At 41.9% G+C, this 20942-nt stretch overlaps 1 protein-coding gene across 2 annotated transcripts in view; it reads left to right on the top strand.

The window, feature by feature from the left end:
- The window catches only part of SCAPER (S-phase cyclin A associated protein in the ER), a 3157511-nt gene that overhangs the window by 272192 nt on the left and 2864377 nt on the right, over positions 1–20942 (top strand). For both annotated transcript variants that reach the window (XM_086959426.1, XM_086959427.1), the window contains exon 5: positions 10169–10366. In XM_086959426.1, coding sequence (XP_086815552.1) covers positions 10169–10366 — 198 coding nt within the window. The remainder of the gene's footprint in view (positions 1–10168; positions 10367–20942) is intronic.

Here is a 20942-nt window from a genome sequence, read left to right as displayed (position 1 = left end):
TCTTTATAATAGTAGTATAGATTAAAAAACAAAGCAAATCAGCCCAATTGTCCCATGGAAGCATGAATCCGAGAATGCGGATATGGTGGTCTAACTATCATCAGTGCAGCAGATGTAGTGGGACTGTGGACCAACCTAGCGAAGGTTCAATCGTACCTAAATTATGGTTGTCAACCGATAATTGTCCACTGAGATCCATTTCCCTTGCCTCCTATAGCCTATGTTTATATAATCTATGCTATATGGCGCACGGATACTACATTATTACCAAGTCCTGCCCCTTGTGCCTTCAAATCGGCATAGTATAGACAAAGGGGCAGAATCATATTAGCAACCCCAAATTCGTAAATGTACCAACAAACGGTTGCTGTGAATTCTGGTTGTGCACTGAGCAACGAGCAGTCGCTGCTTTCACCCATCTGCTGCGGAAATAGACCCTCAATACACTTGGAGGAAGTTCTAGTTTCATTATAACCAGAATTGTAGTCTTCCGCCTCCTTCTGCAGTTATGTCGTTTAAAGTGTGAGCAGGGGTAGGCTGAACTGTTTGTTAAACCACACCCGGTGTGACTCCAAGCCTGTCACACTCTTAGCAAGTAGCTAATGGAGGATGAAGCCCCGAGAGTAAGGCAAGCCTTCATTCCTTCTTCATGACTGGCTCCCCTTCCCTTGAGTAGTGTTTTCTAAGAGGTGACACTTCCAGATGAACAGTGTCTAAACGGGCAGGTGCCTGGGGATACCTCCAACCTTTCCATTAGCACATAGCTCCGCCACTACATTCTCTGCAGGTAGGGTTACTTTCGCAAGCATTTTTCTGAACTATTTTTAAGTAAATTGATTTAAAATGGCACTGTTACTGCCCTGACCTTTGTATGATCTTATGAGAGACCCGTGCTTGGTTTTCTTTAATTCTTCATGGTCTGTGCAGCTTTTACGCGGCCTGAATGGACCTTGTGCACTTCCGACATTTTACGAAATGAATCTGGAAAACCGAGCCATTGAGGTACTGATTTTTTTTTTTTTTTTACGCGAAGTATAATTTATAGAAACAAAAGCAGCCTTTGCCCACCTCTAACTAACGTCTTATTTAGTGCAAACATTGGGTACTTACAAGCTAATTATGAATTACAGACACAAGTAGCTCATGCTCCAGGTAGCATTAATGAGGTCAACATTGTCTCCTCTCTTAAAAAAATTAAAGTAAGTATTTCATTTCTGAAGTAAGCAACAGTTTCCATTATATTTTCAACTCGGTGACCTCTCGCTGTCAACTCTGTCTCAGCTTTAAAAAAAAATTGAGATTTCGGAAAAAAATGGAAATCTGCAGTTTAAGACCAAATCTTTTGAACTTTGTGTTAACCATACAACATCGCACTCAAAAAATCGCACAAAACATCAATGACCTGATAATCTGAGCCCCACAATTAATATTGTATGGTAGTGAGGTATGCCTGCATCCAAGCCTGTGGCAAACCCTCTCAGCAGCAGAAGCACGACCCCATTGTCCTCAGTCCTGACTTTTGATATTTATATTGAGCTCCCTTCCGCATAGGACCGAATTTCCTCCACCAGAGGGCACCAAGGTTTCTCCAGTCTCTGAAGTGTGATGCCCCGATATTGGCACTGTGATGCCCATATTTTATTTTTAAGGAGAGAACATCCGGCCTTATATACAGGAATTTCCAAACTCCTACTGCGATCCAGCCCCTGTTTCCATAGTTCTAACTGTGGGGGAGTCACTATATTTCCAGGCCCTAACGATATCCCTTTTCACTATGACCAGCCCCAAACACTTGTCGGCTTGCAGTTCCTTCATTGTGTGGAGGAGAACTAACTTGCTTTCCTGAGGCAGCATCCATACATACACTTTCCCAAGACATTCCAAAAACCCCTTCCAGAACGGGGCTACTCTTGTGTATGCCCAGGTCATGTGAAGGAAAGCCCCACCCCTCCTTCCGACTGGAATCTCAGACAGGTGGGTTAGTCAACAGTCCCCATCCAACACAGCCTGTCTTGGGTCTAGTAAACCCTGTGCTTGCCATCAGCTCTTGGATGTCTTCCAACTGTCTAAAATTAAACTCTGAAAAGACGGAGGTAATGACATTTGGGAAACTTGAACCTGCCTGGTCCCCCCACTGGTGGCCCAATGAGATGGGACCTCCACCAGAACCCGTCACTATGGTTCGTAACCTTGGAGTCGTGTTTGATGACAGACTGCTCTTCCACCACCACGTCAACTCGGTAGTCTCCACCTCCTACTTTACTTTAAAGACGATCAAGAAGCTTCTCCCCTACCTTCCCACTTCAGCTGGTAAAACTCTGATCAGTACCCTCGTTTTCGCCAGAACGGACTACTGTAATGCCCTCCTTAATGCACAGGAAAAAATTCTCAACAGGCTTCAGCTAGTGCAGAACGCCTCAGCCAGGATCTTACTGGGCATACCCAAGTTCACCTCCATCACTCCATACATTCGACAGCTTCACTGGCTTCCTGTCAAGAGCCGTACAAAATTTAAGGCACTGTGCATTACTTACAAAGCCATCAACGACTCTGGCCCGCAGTTTCTCAAAGATGCTCTCCGTCCTCTTGAAAACTCTAGGACCCTTCACTCATCTTTGGCTCATCTGCTCAACGTCCAACGCACAAGGAAAGCTAACTGGGGTGACAGATGCTTTGTCACCCCAGTTAGCTTTGATATGCACAGATATAAATGTCAGCAGCCCTACATGCCAAGAACAGATGCATACTGGTAAGTAGCATATTCCATATGTGTGTGTGTGTATATATATAGCTGTGTGTGTGGGAGTGTGTGTGTGTGTGTGTGTGTGTATATATATATATATGTGTGTGTGTGTGTGTGTATATATATATGTGTGTATATATATATATATATATATATATATATATATATATATATCCAGTCTTGCCAAACTTGTACATTTTGAAGAAGGCGCTGACACCATGAATCTGAATCCAAACTCGATTTATTCGATCAGTATCTGCTTAGACGCGTTTCGGCGTTGCCGCCTTGTTCACTACATCTGCATTTACATTTCGTTTCTACATATATACAAGAAAAGAGTCATGGGCGTGTCTATTAATTAACATACAAGTTTAAACCAGATGTTGCCATGGTTACATTGAGGCTCACCTGTGTGTTAGAAAGGTCTTTCTTCAGTTTTTGCACATTTGACACGTTGTATTTCAGAATATATTTTATTTTAAACATGATTTAAATTCAAAAATCACCAAAACATGTGTAAAAAATAATATTGGTAACCTTATTTGTCATGTAGCATGTTAATATTCACAGCTAACATTTAAGGTAAATGACAATGCATAAGATTCTCGTGAGAGAAAAAAAAAATATATATATATATTGGTTAGCACACTTTGCTACTGGTTCCCCGTGTGCTTGCCATGGATGTTCCTCATAAAAGGTCCCGTTTTGGTAGGCCCTATGGTTTGCCTGTGTTAACTTAGTATGTAACCTCCCAACGTGACAGCATGTTTGTTTGAGCGTGCTCACCAACCCGGTTAGCTGCGTCGTGTCACAGACTGAAATTACCGCAGTAAGTAATGCGCGCGTTTAGGCTGCAGTGTGTTTAACCGTATATACATGCCCATTGCTGCCGCTCGTGGTTATGCGCCAGAGTAATATGTAGTGTTGCCCGAGTGGGCATAACTACTTGTACGATATTGACAGCGAAAAAAACACTTGTTACTGGCTTGCGCATAATTCACTGTTAATGGTTTGTAGTCAGTAGCGTGTTTGGTATTATAGAATGTGTCACGTCTAGAGTTTAGGCTTTGTATATTACTAGCGCGTGTGTTTTTTACGATGACCATCCAAAAGGTGTCTCTCTAAGTAGAGTGAGTGGACGGGAGGTACATGAGGCAAAGTGGCTGCATGTGAAACGTGAGGTGTAAAATATGGTGATAAGTGCTATGTACTCGGACATATTAAATGTTTAAAATGTGCTTAGATTGTGCCCCTGGGTGACCCGTGAATTAAGTAGTAGATGAACTGCAGATGTTTCACGAATGGTACTCGGGAAGAGGAGGATATACAATAGATGTATTCTAGTATCTTGGTTATAAGTGGACACTTAAGGCTTCGTCCGCATTCAGGCCGAATGGGATCTTGGAGTTAAGGAGTATAATATACCTTGACTCCAAGCGGCGCAAATATATTCACTGAAAAAACCATAGGTTTCACTCCAGTTACGTGTAAATTTTACTCGCATAAAACCATTGAAATTCCCACGTTATAGTTAGTTGGACTCACTATAACTTGTGCATGCAATGCACTGCTGATGACGTCACATATTACATCACTCATGACATGGTCAGTGACATCACTCATGACATCACTGATGACATCTCAAATGACATCACTGATGACAACATCCTTGTGACAAAGTGGCAGACCTCCTATCAGCATAAAATAACCTTTGACACACACATTCAAAAATAGAAACTAACATTTTCTTAAAAAAGGAGAAACCAATACCAATTACAACAACTTATTAGGTAATTCCAACATCTACATACACTTCCACTCATTCACCAACAGTTCTATATAGTCACTCATGCATGTACTTACTCATCATATGTACTCTTACACCTATACATCCTGTTACACACTAATACTCATCCATAGAGTTACTCACACACAAATTCACACATGCAAAAAAACATTTACTTGATTATACTGCTATATACTCACCACTACACATACTTCTACAGAAACGGAAACATATTTACTCTCTTAAACAATCAATTATAAAAACACATACTCACTAACCCACCCATACACACAATCATCCACCCATACAGTCTTGCACACATGCTGTCTTCAAAATACATACAAATAGTGAGTCACTCATTCATGCATCTGTGCTCGAAGTAATATCCCCCACCGAACCATACAGACACTGATACTGATACTCAAAAAAACAACTAATAACCCATATACACTCATGTAGCTACTCACCAACCCATGCAGCCACTTATACACAAAGTGAGACACAGTTACAGATATTTAAATATTTAAACATTACTCGCTAATATATGTATTCACTAAGATACATTTAATAAGTCAGTTAACCAATCAATTTTACACAAAAAAACATCAATTTAGACATTTATTTACCCATTTATTCTTCCATCAACCTTTAGATATACATATATAAAAAATATTTATTTTTAAGAAAGATACATATTCACTGTGTGATGTCATCAGTGATGTCATTTGAGATGTCATCAGTGATGTCATGAGTGATGTCACTGACCATGTCATGAGTGATGTAATATGTGACGTCATCAGCAGTGCATTGCACGCGCAAGTTATAGTGAGTCCAACTAACTATAACCTGGGAATTTCAATGGTTTTATGCGAGTAGAATTTCCACCTAACTATAACTGGTGTGAAACCTATGGTTTTTTCAGTGAATTTAATAGGTTTTTTAAATGCTAATTCCTAACTATAACTGGTGTGAAACCTATGTTTTTTTCAGTGAAAAAAAATAAAATATATATATATATATATATATATCTCCAGCCAAAGCAGAACCCTTATGGAACAGGAGCCTCACGAAGGTGAAAATCATTGCCCTCTTTATTAAGCAACAGCCTGCCAGCAGGTTAAGTTCGTAGAAACTTCATATTAAAAGTAGAACGCCAGACGCGTTTCAGGAATAGGTTCCTTTCTTCAGTGGCGTGTTTGGCAAGTGTCAGCAGCAGGCGCTTCAAGGAGAGCACTCGGTATAACATCCCCTGCTAAGGTGGAGCGAGGGGTCATGCAGAAGATTCCAGCCCCGCAGCCCTTGGCCACAGCACACAAAGCGGGGCAGGTGGTTCAATTGTCACTTCTACCAACAAAGCTGACTTTTGGTGCTGGCGTGCAGGCGCGCCCACAGCGGTTTCACTGGAAGAGGACTACATCGCCCAGAAGGCTTATAGCAACGCCCACCTTAGCAGGGGATGTTATACCGAGTGCTCTCCTTGAAGCGCCTGCTGCTGACACTTGCCAAACACGCCACTGAAGAAAGGAACCTATTCCTGAAACGCGTCTGGCGTTCTACTTTTAATATGAAGTTTCTACGAACTTACCTGCTGGCAGGCTGTTGCTTAATAAAGAGGGCAATGATTTTCACCTTCGTGAGGCTCCTGTTCCATAAGGGTTCTGCTTTGGCTGGATATGTAGCGGCCGTCCCGGTCGCGGAAGGGAGCCTATCGCCCCAGCGGATCCAGGGAGGCACCGACCTGGTGTTTCCATTCTCGGAGCAAAGGTGGAGCGAGGGGTCATGCAGAAGATTCCAGCTCCGCAGCCCTTGGCCACAGCACACAAGCGGGGCAGGTGGTTCAATTGCCACTTCTACCAACAGGGCTGACTTTTGGTGCTGGCGTGCAGGCGCGCCCACAGCGGTTTCACTGGAAGAGGACTACATCACCCAGAAGGCTTATAGCCACGCCCACCTTAGCAGGGGATGTTATACCGAGTGCTCTCCTTGAAGCGCCTGCTGCTGACACTTGCCAAACACGCCACTGAAGAAAGGAACCTATTCCTGAAACGCGTGTGGCGTTCTACTTTTAATATGAAGTTTCTACGAACTTAACCTGCTGGCAGGCTGTTGCTTAATAAAGAGGGCAATGATTTTCACCTTGGTGAGGCTCCTGTTCCATAAGGGTTCTGCTTTGGCCATGAGTAGGATGGAGGAAGGTTAATTTTATAATATGATGGGGTGTATAGCAGGAATATTGCAAGTATTGAGATCCGAAAGTCCGTGACGGGCCGTTGGCGAGCAGTAATACAAGACACAGCGAGGTTTAGAAATAGCAGCTACAGTGAAATAAAGCAAGCTCAAGTCCCATAACTGCAAACAATTCCCACCACTGCCAACCGCCCATCCGCTACCACGAAAGTACGCACCAGCACAACGTAGTAAGTCAGAATCACAACATAGAAGGCCCCATCCGCTAAATCAACCCAAAAAAGGGAGGGTGAGGGGGGGAGAAGAAAGAAGGATATCAAGGAAAAAGATGCAAAAACAGGGAAGAAAGAACGCGGCACCACAGCATACGCCCCATGTCGGACCCCGCACCCAAAGAAAGAGCCTCGCCCATGGAAGCAAGGTAAACAGGATACAGAAATGCGCGGGCAACAGCAATAGCATTAAGACCATATGTGCTATACTGGTAAAAACCTCAGGAGGCATACATGCAGGTGTGGCGTCCAAGAAAAGAGATACATAAGAGCCATAAAACCAAGTAAGAAAGGAAAAAACAGAAAAAACAGACCCTACCCCACCCACACCACCCTGCACCCCTGCAGAAGGCTACGGCCTACCCCTCCAGCAGCGTGCCTGTCGCCCTAATCGAAACCCGAAATATAGAAGAGTCAGAGAGTAAGAAGGAACCATATAGACAAAAAGAAGAAAGGGGAAGGGAGAAAAAAGAACTAAGAACTAATGGGAGAGGAGACATACAATCAAAACGATCTGCTCCCACCACCCACCTGAGCACAGTTAAAACCCACGAGAAGAGGAAGTCACTTCAAAGTCAAATACCAGGAGCATGGAGAGGAAGCGATTATACTTGTACAATCGAAAGCACGCCATTTATCCATTACACAAGTAGTAGTCCGCCGATGCAAGTTATCTCAACCCTGTCCCCTTCTGTCCAGGGCCATAGACACGGAGTGTACAGTAAACCAGAAGAGGACGGGCCAGTAGTGAAACGCAAGAACTCCAGGCCACGAGTCACGGCACCAGTCATGGCGGCCTCGGATCTGACCAGCAAGAAAAAGCGACAGCAACAGCAGGCAGCACAAGCACCGCCCCGCTGACCGAGAAGGGGCACTCGCCCCGCTAGGACAAACATCTGATCCCGGCTCAGCAGGGCGAGGCGAGCAATCGCCGGGAGTCACGGCAAGGCAGGCCCGGACGGATCCCGGCCGGAGTTCCTCCATTATCTCCATTCCAGGGAAGCGCTCCCGACGAAGCAGAGCAACGGGCGTCCAAACCTCCAAGTGAGCGACGGCCGTAGTCTCATCAACCTCCGGGAAGGTCCATGCAGAACAGTTCAGCGGTTGGTCCACACACGTGGGGGGCGGCTCAGCGAGCCCGTCAAGAAAATCGTCATCCGGCCCAGCGGCATTCGATATCATGGACTCACGCCAGGAACTCAAGGCAGCGAGGACGTCGCCAATCGTAGGATCACCCCTACAGTATTCAGCAAATGCGCCGTGCGACAGGCCAGTGTTCCCGTCAACGACGGGTCTGAGATATAGAGCGCTGGCCACCATCTTGTCGGCACGGCGAGGCCGCTGCAGACTCCAGCCCCGATCCGGTTGCCAGCGGGGTTCAACGAAGCCAGCCGGGGACAGTCAACCTCACCATCGATGCAGGGAAGCGGGCCACCAAAACATTGAGGGCAGCCGGCGCCTCCGGCTCATGGGCCGGCACAGGAACTTCGCTCCGGTCGGGAGCCGCAGGCAAGTCCAGGCCCGCCCGCCTCGCAGGCTCCGAAGCGAACAAGGGCACAGCTCAGGATCCGCCGCACCCAGGAGCATCCGGAGCAGATGGTAAGTATCAGCAATCCGTCATGTTTCCATATTCCATCGAATACGTCTTCTCGGGGCAGGATAAGGCACAGGATTAATAGAACAGGCGAGAAGGTTGACGGAGCCGAGCTACGACGCGGCCATCAAGGTCGCGAGCTTGGCTCCTCCCCCCCATATCAGAATTTTTTTAATGAAATATGAGGATTTGAGAAGTCACTCAAAATGTGCCCTAATTTTTCTTTCTTAAACACTAATCATAATTTCTATGGCAAAATGAACCCCCTCATTTTGTTCCTTTGCAAATTAAATGTTTTAAGTGTTAACACTTTATTCCAATCAAGATGACTTCAGGTGTGCCATACTTTTGTCATAAGTAAGACTGTTAGCGCTCTAGTTGTTCTTTAGAACACACTGGGACATTCTGTCATTGGGCTATAGTTGGGCTACATCTGGCTGATATTTGGGCTACATTTGTTTTTTTTTGTCTCTGGTGGCCATCTTTGGGCTACATTGGGCTACATTGGGCTACATTTGGGCTCTAACATATATATTGCCCAATGTAGCCCAATATATATTTTTTCAAAGTTAATTTTCGTAAAAACCACTGAAGCATATATCTTGAGACATAGCAAAGGCACATCGGGCTACCAGTCCCTACAATTTTGCCAGGTTTGGTGGAAATCCATTCAGCCGTTCGGGCTAAAAGTGAGGTTGACCGCCCTATGGAAATTAACATGGGAAAAACACGTTTTGGGACCCCCCTTTTATCTTGGCCCCCGCTTGACGAATCCCCCCCAAACTTTCAGGGAAGGACCGAAGCGCTGAGAGGCAAATTTGAGGAAATTTTCAGGCAGATTCCTCAACCGGCGCCAAAGTTATTCCCAATAGAATGTTGAGATTTTGCATTGAAAAAAATCCAAACTATAACTACCTACTGGCGACCGCCAGTAGGTAATATGTGTGTATGTATATATATGTGTGTATATATATATATATATATATATATATGTGTGTGTGTGTGTGTGTATGTGTGTGTGTGTATATGTATATGTATATATATATATATATATATATATATATATATATATATATATATATATATATGTGTGTATACAGTGCTTATGGCTTTGATGAGGATACCCCTGGAAGAGACTAGGATTACAGGTAAGTAATTTATCCTTTCTTCACTGTTCATCTGGGAAAAAAATTTACCTTGCATAATGGAAATACTATCACAACACAGTTGCCTTAACGTAATAAGTGAGACTAATTAACCATGATCACATCGAAGTCACCATATGCTAATACACCACCTTTGGGATGCTTAGAAATATTTCGTTTTGAAGCTCAAAGTTAAAATCAGGGCGTGTTATACCAGATAACACAGCATGCATACAGTAGATGAATCTGCAACCGTTGGCTGTGGTATTTAGATAGCAAATACAAGATTCTTTGTTTAAGGAACACAGTATTTGGTGAGTTTGCAATGGAACAGTGTCCTTTTTTTAAAATTATGTCTTTGACACGTTTGTGGAAAAATAAACATTTATTGTATAAACTAAGATTGAACGTTGTATGCTAGTAGTTTTTCTTTTTTTACAGAACACCACACTTGATCTCAAAATAATGTCAGCATCTGTTGGAGATAAAAATCTTGATAAGAGTCCAACCAAAACGAGACATCCTCGAAAAGTTGATCTAAGAGCTCGATATTGGGCCTTTCTTTTCGACAATCTCAGAAGAGCAGTCGATGAGATTTACGTTACCTGTGAATCCGATCAAAGTGTTGTAGAATGCAAGGTAAGGGCTCATTGTAATGACTTCATAACTCTATACAAGTAAGTAAAGACAACCACTTGTAATATTACAGTGTAATGCACGAGTGTTTATTATCTTACCACAATATAACTTCAAGTACATCTTAATGTTACATTTCCCATTGCGGTTGTGATGGCAATCCTCTCAATGTGGAAGCTGTGAAATGATATGTAAACTTGTCTTGTGCCATTGATGTATTTAGATTAGTTTAATCCCTGAGCTGTAGCTGTAATTAAAAAAATAAAATAAAAAATCTTGCAAAAGGCACCTTTCGTAAGGGGACATGCACTTAAGTTTGCTAGCAATCTTCTCTGTGCAATTGTGATAATATGCTATGTAGAGGCCTAGTAGAGACTAGGTCTGGCCTCTACTACCCTTTGTCCCTGGGGTTTCAGAACATTTTTTCAATTAATCAATTTTATAATAACCCAACTGTTTTCAAAATAAAATAAGATCACAATTGTTTTCAATGATTAAACTTTTTTAGTAATGCTCCATATATTCAAATTCAAGCATATTGTATAAATGCGTAAAGTCATTCAAACAAAAGTTCACTTTGAAATCAAATAATTCTGTTGTATGCCATTACACAACAATCAATTAATGAACAGAAAAAATAACATTTCCCAATGCATTTCGGGTCATGTCCGACCCTTCTTCAGGGGAATACAAATATAGAAGCGAATCCAGACTTGGTTATTTGTACCATTCACATCAGTTCCGTTTCTGGGCACTGCAAAAGTAATAATAATAATGTATTCCCACTTTTCACAATATTGTGTACATCATCATATGAAGTAGAATTAACACTGATTTCCATTGGATAGAAGTGCTAACGAACAAAAGATATATGTATGTGTAACATAAACGTGAGTCACGGATTATATGGTAAGTGCATGTGATAAAGAAAGAACTAACACCCACCTATCGTGAGAAAAGTCCTAATTAAAAGTCATGTCAGAACCCTAGGTGTCCCTATAGGTGACCATTAATAAGCCCTGGTGTTTATAATGTAGACTGTATCTACCTGACTAGTACAAATGTCCGCACGAAAATCGTGTCGGGGCACCGGTGTAAATATAATCTGTAAAAAATATGTAAAAAAGTGAAGGCTCGGTTAAACGGTTAAAAATACAAGAGCGAGACTTGATATCAAAGAAGCTGCAGTTGCCGGCTTACCCAATTAACGGACGTCTCTACGCGAGTTATCGTGTCCCAATGCTCTTGATTAGATTTTCTGGAACTATGTTGCCAGCTGAAGAGTGAAAACATGAAAAAATGGGTAAACTACCCATCCTTGGGTGGTATATTACTCGGGTATTCAAACCGATCGCAATGAAGGCAGAGGAGCCTACCTTGCTGCATTCGCGTACCTCGACCTCTGTCCTCCCAATTACTTCCGGTGTAAACATCCGGTCCGGAACTATTCTCTTTAAATAACGGGATGTACAGAGACCTCGGGGTGCCTATGCGTTATGATAGTAACTGACTAAATGCCTCGAAAATCGTGGCATAAAAATGAAATATGAGATAAAAATAAATAAAACTATAATAAAAATCCGAAGATGCTATGCTGTAGAGTGGGTTAATTGTGGAACGTGTGTTAAATGTGAAAATGCGTGTGAGGTGTAACTAAAGAGTCGGTGGCCGTGTGAATAAGGGGTGTAGGATAGACCTGCACCTGATGTATATAGGGTAAAATATGAGTCCAAGAATGAGGGAAGAAACGATCTAGATAGAAAATACAGTGAAAGAGTGAAATGGATGAAGAGTGAAACGTGAAGGAACATTAGTGTCAATCCTGTACAAAAGGGTTGTATTAAGTGTAAACTCAAATACTGATTGAAGAATTTTTTAACAAACAACCTGGTTCTTATATATATATACACTATGACAACAACCCAAAAAGATTGCGAGAGATATTCTGTTGCTGTGTTAATATCATAGGAAACACACCATCTCGTACTGGTCATTAAGCCCTCCCGGTGTCAGTGTACCCAGTTTGTTTATCCAGAATGTCTCTCTCCGAGCTAGTGCTGTATTGTGATATATACCCGTGTGTTTCTCAACCACTTCTAGTACAGTAAATCTAAGTTGTGGTATGGTGTGAGTTGACTTTATCCAATGTGTCGCTAAGCATGATGTAGTGGACCCATTTCGTATAGTGCTTTTATGCTCGATAATGCGAGTCTTGATTTTTCGGGAAGTTCTTCCCACATAGGTGAGTCCACATGGGCAAAGTATGGCATAAATTGCCCCTGTGGTGTTAGTCTGCATTGTTTCAATTGAATGTCTTTGCCAGTGTGAGGGTGCGCGTACACTTTGCTCACCATCACGTTGTTGCATTGCCCACAGTTATGACATTTCCTCATGCCTTTGTAGTTGGTAGTTTTGCTTTGACGTGGGTTCTTGAGTATTTCCCTGATGTTTTTCGGTCTGGTATGTGCTATGATGGGAAAGTTTTTGAATAAGTTAGCAAAATCTGGTTCATTGGCTATCATTTCCCAACGTTTCCTGAGAATCTGTTTTATTCTCTGCGATTGTGTGGAATGTTTAATTACAAAAACTATGCGTTCATGGGGAGATTTTTCTGTTTTCTTCAATAGAGTTTTTCTATCCATCATAGAAACTTTCTGGACTGAAGCTTCAAGTATGTCTGTGGGATAACCTCTGGCAATGTTTTTTTCTACTTGTTCTTCGATCAAAAGATTGCAGTTGGTTGGATCAGATGAGATCCGTTTAATTCTAATCCATTGAGAAGTAGGTAGATGGTCTTTCAAGTTTTTAGGGTGTGCGCTCGTATAGTGTAACGCATTATTTACATCCGTAGGTTTGCGAAAGACAGTAGTTGTAATTCCTCCTGGTGATTTACTGATTTCAATGTCTAGAAATTGTATCTTGCGGTCCTGAATGTTATGGGTAAATTGTATCCTGGGGTTGCAATCATTGAGTTCTTTGATTCGTTCTTCCAACTCGCACTTGGTGCCTCGCCAGATTATCAGAATATCATCAATAAATCGTAAAAATAACACCAAGTTCTCCGTCCACCTGGTGTTGGATAAGATGAATTGTTGTTCAAAGTACGCCATGAAGGTATTCGCGTATGCCGGCGCCCCCGAAAAACCCATAGATGTTCCAGTTCTTTGGAGAAAGAACTTAGATTTCCAGGTAAAATAGCTATGGTATAAAGAAAAATGCAAAAGTTCTAGTAAAAAAATCCCTAGTTGTTGATCAAGGTCTGATTGTAGCAGTCTCCATTCTATGGCTTCTAGGCCCTCTGTGTGTGCTATAGATGTGTAAAGTGCAACCACATCAATGGTGCACAACAGTGTGGTTTCTTCAATGAGGTCGTTAACTTCTGCTAATTTCATTAAACAGTCCGTTGTGTCTTTTAAGTATGTGTCCCAAGCTTGGACAAGTGGTTGCAAGTAGTGGTCAATGAAACGACCTATAGGTTCATGAATAGAACCACATCCTGCCACGATGGGTCTAAACGGTGGATCTCTGATGCTCTTGTGTATTTTAGGCAACATATATATAAGTGGCACTTGCAGTGTGCTTGTTCTGAGGTATTTACCCGTGTTGATGTTGATGATTCCTGTGTTCTCCGCCTTGTTGATGATTTCGTCCAGTAATTTGCTGAATTCGTTTGTAGGATCGTGGTCAAGTTGTATGTACGTTTCAGCATCCAAGACATGCTCATCGACTTTACGGTCATAAAATGAAGTGTCCATCATTGCTAGCGCACCACCCTTGTCCGCCGGTTGAAATGTGATAGTAGTATCTTGTTTCAGGTCATTCAAAATTCTCTTTTCTTTCTTGGATAAATTCTGTTTCTTAGGTGTTTCATACTTAATGGCCTCCAAGTCTTTTTTCACAAGGGTTTCGAAATTATCCAATATTTTATGTGAGATGGGGGACATAAATTTACTTTTAGGCTTGAATTTTTCCAGTTGTCTTGTAGTCCCATTCATCATTGTGGTAGAAAAGAACCATTTCAATCGTAATTTCCGTAGAAATTTGAAAAGGGCAATCTCTGTTTCTAAACCATTTGACACATACGTGGGAACAAAAGAGGTCCCCTTATTTAGTACTCTTTCTTCATCAGGTGTTGGCTTCCTTTTAGATATGTTAACTACTAAGTCACTTTTTTTGTAACTTGTGGTCGCCCCGTTTCTGTGGCTTTTTTTGTGACCTTGTCCCCTGCGGGTGCGTCTGTTCTTGTCTCTGTGGTCTGATCTGGTGGGTGGACTGCTGCTTGACTCTCTGCTAAAAAAGACGGTTGTATGTTTTGTGATGTACCAGCCACTGTTGCTTCATGTAATGCAGTGCTTACCAGGGTCGGCGGTGGTGCCCTTTGTAGTGAAAGGTCTTCGTCTTGCACCACACTTTCCTCTGATGAAGTGTTTTTTGGAGTTTTACTGGTGAATCTTCTTTGTGCATAGGCTTCCGCCCATGTGTAGACTCGTCTAATTTATAATCTATCGTATCTCTACAAAATTTACGAATCTTACGGTCGTGTACCTCCTTTGCGTGAACGTCCAGTCTAGTATTGTCTTCCAATATCTTTGTCCAATCCTCCTGTGGGACATTCTTAGATAATTCTTGTTGAAGTTTGTAAATATCTTCTTTTAAATCATTGAGTATCTGTGAGAGTTCCTCGATAATCAACAGTATAAGGTCCAGCGAACATTTGTTCAAGATCGCTTGCCATTTTATGATGAATGCCTTGTTGAATTTAAACAGCATTGGTTTAAGGGCAATACGTAATCCTCTTGGTATTCTTTTTACTTTGTGGTACTCTATTAGTGTTGTCGCGTGAAGGCGTTGATTTACTTCTTTTCGCTTTGTGTATTCGAGTTGCTTCAACATCTGGGTAGTTGTGCCCTTTGACTTACTGAATGTGCGTACTTGTTCAATCAAAGAATAAATAGATGCTGCTTCATCTGTGCGATACACCTTGATTTCAGCCTGGTTGAGGGTTAGGTTTGCTATTTCCTGAAAGGAAGCCATTATCAATTATAAGGTGGATGCTGGTCTAGTAGAGGGGCTGTGATCAAACTGCTATGTGAGAGTCTAGCCTGCACACCTTCAGATTCCTAAGTTAAGCAAATGTAAGATAATTTAAATTTGTGTTGGGAGCATCCCAGTGATCAGTTGAGCCCACAACTGTGTGTAAATCTGCTATGTAGAGGCCTAGTAGAGACTAGGTCTGGCCGGGAGCTCACCCGTTGTCCCTGGGGTTTCAGAACATTTTTTCAATTAATCAATTTTATAATAACCCAACTGTTTTCCAAATAAAATAAGATCACACTTGTTTTCAATGATTAAACTTTTTTAGTAATGCTCCATATATTCAAATTCAAGCATATTGTATAAATGCGTAAAGTCATTCAAACAAAAGTTCACTTTGAAATCAAATAATTCTGTTGTATGCCATTACACAACAATCAATGAATGAACAGAAAAAATAACATTTCCCAATGCATTTCGGGTCATGTCCGACCCTTCTTCAGGGGAACACAAATATAGAAGCGAATCCAGAATTGGTTTTTTGTACCATTCACATCAGTTCCGTTTCTGGGCACTGCAAAAGTAATAATAATAATGTATTCCCACTTTTCACAATATTGTGTACATCATATGAAGTAGAATTAACACTGATTTCCATTGGATAGAAGTGCTAACGAACAAAAGATATATGTATGTGTAACATAAACGTGAGTCACGGATTATATGGTAAGTGCATGTGATAAAGAAAGAACTAACACCCACCTATCGTGAGAAAAGTCCTAATTAAAAGTCATGTCAGAACCCTAGGTGTCCCTATAGGTGACCATTAATAAGCCCTTGTGTTTATAATGTAGACTGTATCTACCTGACTAGTACAAATGTCCGTACGAAAATCGTGTCGGGTCACCGGTGTAAACATAATCTGTAAAAAATATGTAAAAAAGTGAAGGCTCGGTTAAACGGTTAAAAATACAAGAGCGAGACCTGATATCAAAGAAGCTGCAGTTGCCGGCATACCCAATTAACGGACGTCTCTACGCGAGTTATCGTGTCCCAATGCTCTTGATTAGATTTTCTGGAACTATGGTGCCAGCTGAAGAGTGAAAACATGAAAAAATGAGTAAACTAACCATCCTTGGGTGGTATATTACTCGGGTATTCAAACCGATCGCAATGAAGGCAGAGGAGCCTACCTCGCAGCTTCTTTGATAACAGGTCTTGACTTTTAATTAGGACTTTTCTCACGATAGGTGGGTGTTGGTTCTTTCTTTATCACATGCACTTACCATATAATCCGTGACTCACGTTTGTTACACATACATATATCTTTTGTTCGTTAGCACTTCTATCCAATGGAAATCAGTGTTAATTCTACTTCATATGATGATGTGCACAATATTGTGAAAAGTGGGAATACATTCTTATTATTACTTTTGCAGTGCCCAGAAACGGAACTGATGTGAATGGTAAAAATAACCAAGTCTGGATTCGCTTCTATATTTGTATTCCCCTGAAGAAGGGTCGGACATGACCCGAAATGCATTGGGAAATGTTATTTTTTCTGTTCATTCATTGATTCTTGTGTAATGGCATACAACAGAATTATTTGATTTCAAAGTGAACTTTTGTTTGAATGACTTTACGCATTTATACAATATGCTTGAATTTGAAAATATGGAGCATTACTAAAAAAGTTTAATCATTGAAAACAATTGTGATCTTATTTTATTTGGAAAACAGTTGGGTTATTATAAAATTGATTAATTGAAAAAATGTTCTGAAACCCCAGGGACAAAGGGTGAGCTCCCGGCCAGACCTAGTCTCTACTAGGCCTCTACATAGCAGATTTACACACAGTTGTGGGCTCAACTGATCACTGGGATGCTACCAACACAAATTTAAATTATCTTACATTTGCTTAACTTAGGAATCTGAAGGTGTGCAGGCTAGACTCTCACATAGCAATTGTGATCATAGCCAGTGGAAGTGACCGGTATAGCTCAGTTGGCCATTATTGCATGGTTGTGTCCTATCAGCTAGCGCTCTAAACTGGTTATCATCCATACTATTTGACTGTTGTGTTTGGCTTTCTAAAAGATTAAAGACGTATTTTTTTTTGCAACATTTTATTGGCAAATGTATATAAAACCAGAAATGATTGAGGATACAAAAAATGTTCCTCTTCACAGTAACAATTCATTCAAAGTATAATTTAGTCTTACATAGGAGGTGGTACTTTTAAATAAGTCCCACAACATGCAAACTATCGTGCGCTTATCATCTTGCATGGACAAATGGTCATGTGTAAACAGTAGCCAGCCCCAGGTCCTTTACTGACACACAGGTTTCTATTCATTTCCCCCAAGTTGTGCATATTTCTGGGCAGCCTCTGGCTGTGTATAAGGATCTCTAGTGACACACACTGGTCCAATCCCAATACCCATCCTTCCAAGCTAAGTGGGTAACTATTACATAAATTTCTTGCTACGTCTGTTCGAGACTTCGAATCCTAAGTGTATTGTTCAAGTTTATACTGGTTGGTTGGTATCCAGATCAGTTGGTATGTATAATAGATATAATGTAGTGTCTTCACCAAGTTACCTCTTGAAGTCTGTGTGTTGCAACTACAGTCAAAAGGGTTTGATCCGGGGGCACCACCTTACAGTGTGAATAAAGTCGCCCTGTTTCTCCTTATACCTCAGATATCCAAGTGAGCTGATTCACCCAAGATGCCTTAAACACTGATGCGTTAAGAATATGGAGTCTATGTATTTAAGTTGGGCTATATAAAATTTTGTGATAGATACCTCTTGAAACATCTCGGCCGATTGCCATTCTCCGTCTGTAAGAGTCCCCACATCAGGGAATGTATGTCATTACATCGCATACCAATACTACACCTGCCATTACAACGCGGGTATTACTACGCGATGTCAATGAAAACAACATGCCATTACATTGCAAACTTTTACCACACTATGCCTTTACCACGCATGCCATTACAACACAAAGACATGCGTGGTAAAGCTATAATTGTGGTTAAAGTTTGCAAGGAAAGTGACTACCCTACCCCTGCACAACTACTCCCTATAATAACACTGCACTACCCTGCACGGCCCCAACACTACCCTAAAACACTACACTACACAAACACTACAACACTACCCTAAATCACTACAATACACAAACACTACAGCACTGCCCTAAACCCTAAAATACTACACAAACACTACACTGAACCCTAAAACAGTACACTACCCTAAAACCTAAAACACTACACAAACACTACTCTAAAACACTACACAAACACTTTACCACTATCCTAAACCCTAAAACACTATACTACACAAACACTACAACACTACCCTAAACCCAAAAACACTACACTAACACTATCCTAAACCCTAAAACACTTCAACACTACCCTAAAACACAACACTACAACACTACCCTAAAACACTACACTACACAAACACTACAACACCACCCTAAAATACTACACTACACAAACACTACAACACTACTCTAAACCCTAAATTACTCCCCAAACACTACAACGCTACTCTAAAACACTACCCCCAGCATGATCCTGCCCCTACCCCTGTCCGGACCCCACACTGAAACGCTACCCTGCACGACCCCCCAACACTACCCTAAAGCCTAAAACACTACACTACACTACACCACACAAACATTACAACACTACAACATAAGTAACTCCCACCCCAAGCGCAATCCCCTCACTCTCTTCATGGTTCCTCTCTCCCCAGCTGTGTCATCCCTGTGCAACGGCTCAGTGGCCTCCATTTCCTGCCGACGTGGATAGCAATTACATCGCATGCGTTGTGAAAGCGCATGCGATGTAACGGTATGCTTAGTAATGGCTACGCGTTGTAACGCATGCGATGTGATGGTACTGCATGGTAAAATCTGTGTAGTAATTGCTGTTTCCCATGGAAAGTGTCCAGTGTGTGTATTATTCGTGATTTATACAGATTGAATATCTTCTGCGACACATGTCTCATATGTAAATTTGCCTCCAGAGAACTGAAATCAAGAAGATCAATATGAACTTTAATATAATGGTAAAGAGCATGCTTAGTTATAAGTATTTGAAAATTTGGTGTTTGTGCATGTCAAGGTCTTCCGAACATCTGCAGATGAGTAAATAAATGGTGGTGCCCACCCTAACATCCCATAGCTACGACATCCCAATATTGTACTATTAGCAAAAGCCTTCTAAGACGTTGATGTATTTTATTTTATTACCTAACCAAAGTGGATTTTTTGTGAGGTGGTCAAACCAGCCTATAATGTAGGAACCGTTGCCATATTCTTATCACAGTTTTCGGTGTGGGACGGTTGGATGGATTTTCCCACTGTATAGAAAGTGTAATGATGAGTAACTAACTCCTATTGCCTATATCTCTGTCACAAATGCTGCACAATAGTATGCTGCCTTATCCCTTATCCACTGCCGTGCCACCATTATTGTACTGGAATTTGGGGCCCCCGACCATGGCATTCCATAATACAGGCACAAGCCAGAGAAACGTTTGAATCTGGTGAGGCAGGTCAGGAATTCAAAAGGTATATAGTCTGGATTGTTTTGGAGTTGATACAGTAAAAGCAGCCTGCTGATCTGAAAGGTCAACACGTATTCATAGGCAGCATGACCCGTTCCAGGACACTGTCCTGTCTGAGGCCCATTACAGATTGGCCTTCTTAGACTTGATTGGGTAGACCTTAGGTTTGCAGACACTTAGCCTGATAATTGTCCAAACATTTGGAGTATTTGCAGGGCACTGGGTCTAGAAAATCTGGGGAGTTATAGGTATATGGGTATATAAATAAATCCTCTACACACTTTATGCCACTCCAGGGGTCCACTCGAAACTCCTGGGAAAAACTTAACCCCTTCCACGCTGATGACGAGCTGGGCTCGTCATGGCGTAGCCTCCTCGCACGCTGATGACGAGCCCAGCTCGTCACGTATCATGCGCTTTTAAAAATCTCAGTGTACGAGCGGAATTGCGCTAGCGCGCATGAGGTTAAACTCTAATTCACTCCGCCAGAGGTTTGATCACAATGGCAAAGAGAAATGATGCTAGGGGCTGTCTGCCTGGTATCCCTATTATTGAGAAGACGTCCGAGAGCACTCCTCCAATCCTCACTCAAGCTTTCAAATTGGTGTTTATGTAGCCTCAGAAACTGGCTAGAGATAGATTGTTTTGAGTAATGTAAAAAATATACTTCCATGCAACAGAGTTAAATGCCCTCTCAAAGCAAACCATTAGTGAAGCCGACCGGCCACCAAGGCCGTCGTTCACAGGGCGTTTTGGTGATGGCTATTGTTGTGCTGCATGGATATCTAGGGCATAAAGTTGGGTTGATATGTGTGGATTAAAGATCCAGTCATGCCTAACAGGCTGTTGGCAAATACTTTGGTGATGACCTTGACTTCACTGTTAATTAAGGGAATCTGGAAGTATGGTTCCTGTGGCCGGCAGGCTTGGGTATTAGGACTATTTCTGCTGCGCTACCT

The sequence above is a fragment of the Lissotriton vulgaris genome, chromosome 2_2, assembly GCF_964263255.1.
Source record: "Lissotriton vulgaris chromosome 2_2, aLisVul1.2, whole genome shotgun sequence".
Classification (NCBI taxonomy): Eukaryota; Metazoa; Chordata; class Amphibia; order Caudata; family Salamandridae; genus Lissotriton; species Lissotriton vulgaris.
Note: the sequence above shows the minus strand (reverse complement) of the source record. Positions and strands in the feature narration are given on the sequence as shown.